This window comes from Trachemys scripta, chromosome 8 (genome assembly GCF_013100865.1).
Source record: "Trachemys scripta elegans isolate TJP31775 chromosome 8, CAS_Tse_1.0, whole genome shotgun sequence".
Taxonomy (NCBI): Eukaryota; Metazoa; Chordata; order Testudines; family Emydidae; genus Trachemys; species Trachemys scripta.
This window is the reverse complement of record NC_048305.1, coordinates 90619699-90625142: the sequence shown is the minus strand read 5'-3', so window position 1 is coordinate 90625142 and position 5444 is coordinate 90619699. Positions and strand designations below refer to the sequence as shown.

At 43.0% G+C, this 5444-nt stretch overlaps 1 protein-coding gene across 1 annotated transcript in view; it reads left to right on the top strand.

The window, feature by feature from the left end:
• The window catches only part of LEPROT, a 9820-nt gene extending 5198 nt beyond the window's left edge, over window positions 1-4622 (top strand). Inside the window, exons 2-4 of the mRNA XM_034780166.1 lie at window positions 1663-1738; window positions 2670-2856; window positions 3509-4622. Coding sequence (XP_034636057.1) covers window positions 1663-1738; window positions 2670-2856; window positions 3509-3625 — 380 coding nt within the window. The 3' untranslated portion in view covers window positions 3626-4622. The remainder of the gene's footprint in view (window positions 1-1662; window positions 1739-2669; window positions 2857-3508) is intronic.
• The last annotated feature ends 822 nt before the right edge of the window (window positions 4623-5444 follow it).

The window sequence follows — 5444 nt, the reverse complement described above, 5'->3', positions numbered from 1 at the left end:
CCCCCCCCGACTCCCCCTCCGAGCCTCGTCAACCCCAATCCCCTGCCCCCAGCCACGATACCCTCCCGAGTTTCGTCACTCACGATCCCCTCCGCCGAGCCTCGTCACCCCCCGATTCCTCCTCTCCCAAACACCTTACCCTCCTGAGTCTGGACATCCCGATCCCCCCCACCTCCAAGCCTCGTCACACCTCCTACCCGCCGATTCCTCCTCTTCGAGGCACTCCCAAACCTGAACACCCAGATTCCTCCTCCAGCATCCTAACCCCACTACTCCCTTCCTGTGCCCCCCAGCCACGGTACCCTCCCGAGCCTGGACTAGAGTTGCCAGGCCTCCAGGATTGTCCTGGAGTCTCCAGGAATTCATCCAACCAAAGTTGGCAACCCTAGCTGGACACCTCGATTCTTCCCATCCTCCATGAGCCTGGACACTCCGATTCCCCTTTCTGAGCCTCATCACCTCCTGATTTGCCCCTCCCCCCCCAGCTACAATACCTTTCTGAGCCTGGACACTCCGATTGCCCACGCCGATTCCCTACTATGAGGCTTATCACCCCTCGATTCCCTCCCTGCCCAGTCACGGTACTCTCCTGAGCCGTGTCACTCTTGATTCCTCCCGCCTGGAGCCTGGACACTCCGATTTCTCCTTTGGAGCCATGACATCACCGAGTTCCCGTTCCCTCCTCCCTGAGCCTCGGCGCCTCTCCCTCACTGGGTCGCCCTCTCTCAGTTCCTCCTCACCTCACTCTCCTCCTTGCCCCCTGAGTCTCCCTGACATCCCTGATTCTCCCGTTCCTTCCATCCTGGACACCCCTCCATTTCTCCCCGCTGTTCCCCCTTGCCTCCGAGTTTGGACACCCCCAGTTCTCCCTTGCGGCCCCCTCGCACACCTCTGATTCTTCCCCATCCTCCCTGTCCTCAAATCTGGTCCCCCTCAGTTCTCTAGATCCTCTGTTTCTCATTTTGCCCCCAGAGTAGTTTCCCAACTCCTCCATCCTTCAGCAGGTGTTCCCTGAAGTGGCTGACAGCTGTAAAAGTTGTGAATAGTTTTGAAAGGCTTGAGGTGATGTTACAAAAGCGTATCCTCAAAGATCAGGATCTGATGATACTTTGGCTTTTTTTAGCTTGGGGATAATGAGAGAGACTTGTTGGTTTCATTTTTTTGCTTTCCATGCACTCTTAGGGTGGTACAGTGTGTGGATTGCAAACACAGTAGGGACTTTTTATTAAAGTCCAATAAAAGCCTTATTTGTGTTATGGTGTGTCTTGATTTCACAATATATAAAAATGCTATTATTCGATTTTAATGAAATTTTAAGAAGAGTAAAAATCCCCTAACTTCTATTTTGAAGCATCAATAAGTTGTTGCTATGGTCATTCAAGGAAGAATATAGTATCAAGAGCAGAAAAGATGAAGAATAAAAATCAAACGAATGAGGAATGCACTTGTCTGCTACAATGATCATTAGTAACCAGATCACACAATGAATTGAAATAATGAATCACTTTGCATTGCAGCTGCTGATTCAAGTCAAGGCCAGTTTTTACTGACTCTTGGAGAAAGTTTTGCTGTGACAATGTCAGGGTGACTTCCTCTTAAAGTTATAATATTGTTGCGTTTTGAGTTTTCAACATAACAATCCATTTCTTTGCTCTTGTACAGCCCTTGTTGGATTATCCTTCAGTGGAGCCATTGGTCTAACGTTTCTTATGTTGGGATGTGCCCTAGAATATTATGGGTAAGAAATAATTCAGTTCAAAAATAAAAATTGACTTTGTTCTAACTTTGTGTTCTTGAACTGCCCATGTCAATACACATATGCAGTCTAGTTGTATGTCGGTCCCATATAATTTGGAGCATGCACATTTAACCACTGTTTTATTAGCTAAAAGATAAGTTTAGTAGTTGTTAACTAAGAATTGTGGACTCTGATTGGATGGCTTTGTAACCCATTTAGCTTTGCATTTACGATAATTCATATTAAGCCTACTATCCTAGAATACCATTGTAAGGTCCAGAACCAACACATGGTAATGGGGCTCTAGTTATTGAAAATACACTATTTTAATTGATGTTTAACTCCTGTAAAAACTGGACTAAAATCATTGTATACTGAATCTCGGATGGGTAGAAATATAGTATTGTTTAATGAGTCAGTAATTTTAACTTTGTGGAAGTATTTTTGCAGTAGATTTCTCTAGTATTGATTTGATTTTAATCAATATTTTACTGATTTTATTAAAATAGTAATACCGAATTAATGGAGTAGAGGTGAATTTATCTGACATGCACAAGCAGCATTAAACAAAATACAAATCATATTTAAATTTTACCAATTCTAAACAACAACCAGATGGTTTATTTTTGAAAAAATATATAAAAATAATTGTAAAATTCACTGAGTTTTAAGATTAACTATTAGATATACACTTTTCCAATAGTGACTGAAGGGCAAAAACATTAAACATGCTTACATAGCAATTGTTTTCTGATCATCAGAAGGCTAAAAAGTAGGTTATTTAGTAGAAACATTGGTCCTGATCTTACAAAGACACATACTTAATTTTGTGCATGTGAAAATCCCTTTGAAATCTATAAAGTTGTCTGTCTGATTTGATTTCAATGTGAAAAGTAACTTTGTTTTCTTTTTGGGGCTTTTTCTCCCACAGTGTTTACTGGCCCCTGTTTGTCTTGATATTTTACATCCTTTGTCCCATTCCTCACTTCATTGCAAAAAGAGTAAGCGATGACACTGATGCAGCTAGCAGTGCCTGCAGGGAATTGGCCTATTTCTTCACAACTGGAATTGTTGTTTCTGCCTTTGGAATGCCTATAATCCTTGCACGTGTTGAAGCGGTACGTTCTGCTGACTCTTTCTTATTATTCTCATTCTAATGTATTTTGTAATGCTCTGTATGAAGGACACTATATAAAACCAAATTGTTTTAGCAATTGTAGGTTTTTCACAGTAGGCAAAACCAGAAATGTCCACAAGAGGGTACTCTAATCCCTAGCAACATCTCCTAAGAGCAAAATATTTTTAAGACTGGGGCATGGGATTGTTTGGCTACAACAAGCTATTGCTATTTATTTTTGCAAATTATTGCTCATTGTTATTCCTTGCCTTGATTTTATGGAATATCTTCCAATCTGTAATGCATAGATGCTAGGAGAAAGCATTGAGTTTAAAAGAATTTTCTGTATCCTGTATTATTTGTTCTTTTTGCCAAGATGATTCTGCTTTAAGATAATTATTTAGTTCTGAAAGATAGCGTATTGCAGAAGACTGTCTAATGAAGGGAGAATGTATAAGTATAATACTAGTTACTTCAGTGGTTGCTAATTGAATGCTTGAACTGAATCAATTGTTCGTTGGTCTTTTCTCTTATGCTTTTAGCACCCGTGTGTGATATTTCAGTTAGCTTATCTAATGCATGAAAGTAACACAGATCTGTACACGTCATGTAAACCAAATAAGGATTTCTTTTCTTCTCATCTTGTATTTCAGATCAAGTGGGGAGCCTGTGGTCTTGTGCTAGCTGGCAATGCAGTCATTTTTCTTACCATTTTAGGCTTTTTTCTTGTATTTGGTAGAGGAGATGACTTTAGCTGGGAGCAGTGGTAGGACTTCACTATGATGTTGGTGATATGCAACATACATGTTTATATACTGTATATATGTATGTGTGTACGTTGGAATGTTTGTGCCTGCACATGTAGCCTTATGCTATCCGAACATAATATGCTTTTTTACACTTGTATGTCAGCCAAATTAAGGGGAAAAGAGCCTTCTGACAGCTTTTTAAATAGGTACAGAATAAGCTGAAATCACAATAGCTAAATCTGTCCTTAAATCTTTGTTTACACAGTGTGCACTATTTTATTGATTTTTAGTTTTTAATTTTGATATAATACCATTGGAATGTATGTTGGAGTCAGCTAACATAGCTGACATTTTTAACAGCATAATCAAAATGGGCCTATATATTGACTGCACAGTTTAGTCTCCTGGTTTCGCTACCTTGATTAACTTCTGTTATGTGACTAGGATGGAACAAATATTTGCCTTTGTATTCAAATAATTGTAATTTTCAGTAGCTTGTTCTCTCAGTTTAAAAAAAAAAAACCCATTGAATACCTATAATAGCTGCTGCCAAGTATCTCATGTCCTATCCACGATAAAGGGAGAGTGAGAAGTATTGGATATTCTAGGAGGCTATGTTCTAATTTCTCTGCATTATCAGGCTCACGTTTGTATTAATGGCCCATAGTGCACTACCAGAATCACATCTGGTCTTGGATCTCACTACAACAGGTAAAGGGAAAGTAGATTCAACAAACACCCTCCCCTACACTCCTATTCAGCATTCAACAAATAAAAACGGAAAATATTCCGAATTTTTCATCCCACTCTAGTTGTAACTGTGGGTGTATGTTGGGGGTAATCTGATAACTCCATTTTAATGTCTTACCGTGTTATAAACTGACATTACTTCTTACCGTATATACTTGTTCATACGCTGAATTTTTTTAGTAAAAAAGGGAAGCATCAGAGACGGGGGTCTGCTTATGAATGGGTATAGAGAAGTGCAGCCCCTCCTCCCCAACAGAGGGAGCAAGGAGAGGCAGCACAGCCAGCAGAGACAGAAGGGAAGAGGCGGGGCCAGAGTCTCTCCACTTCTGGCCACACTGCTCTCCCCGCAGCCTCCAAAGCAGCTGCAGCTCCGGGGCTGGCAGGCTGCAGCTGTGCCGCTTGGCCCCACCCCCCAGAGCAGGCTGTGGCCGTGCCGCCCGGCCTGCCGGAGCACGCTGCGGCTGTGCCACCCGGCCCAGCCCACTGGAACATACTGCGGCCGCACCGCCCGGTCTGGCCCGCCGGAGCAGGCTGTGGCCGCGCTGTCCAGCCTGCCGAAGCAGCTCCAGCCAGGCCAGAGACATCCTCCCCTGGCCCTCCCCAGATAAGGTGGGAAGAGATGGGATGGGGAGAGTGTGGGGGTCCCGGGCTAGGGGTGGGGTCATGTGCGGGGTGGTCACAGGGGTTACGCCCCTGACTCCCAGCTTTTCCCCCCCAAAAAATTTCCCCACCAGTTGCTGTCCCAGCCCATCAGGGTAAGTAGCTGGCGCGCCTGGACACTTTGTTTACTTAGGTTTACCTCCATGCCTGCGGACGCTCAAGGTAAACAAACCATCTCGGACCACCAGCGGCTTATCCCGATGGCCTGGGAGCCAAAGTTCGCTGACCCCTGAATTATAGGGTCGGCTTATAAACAGGTTATAAAAATTTTCCATTTTTACTTATCCATCTTGGGGGGGTCATCTTATAAAGGAACCGGCTTATGATAGAGTATATACAGTATGTATAGTTTCCCCACCAAAGAAATATTTCAAACTGCTGTCAAAGTTTATAATCAGAATGCATTGAACACCTCTGTTGTGTTGTGAGT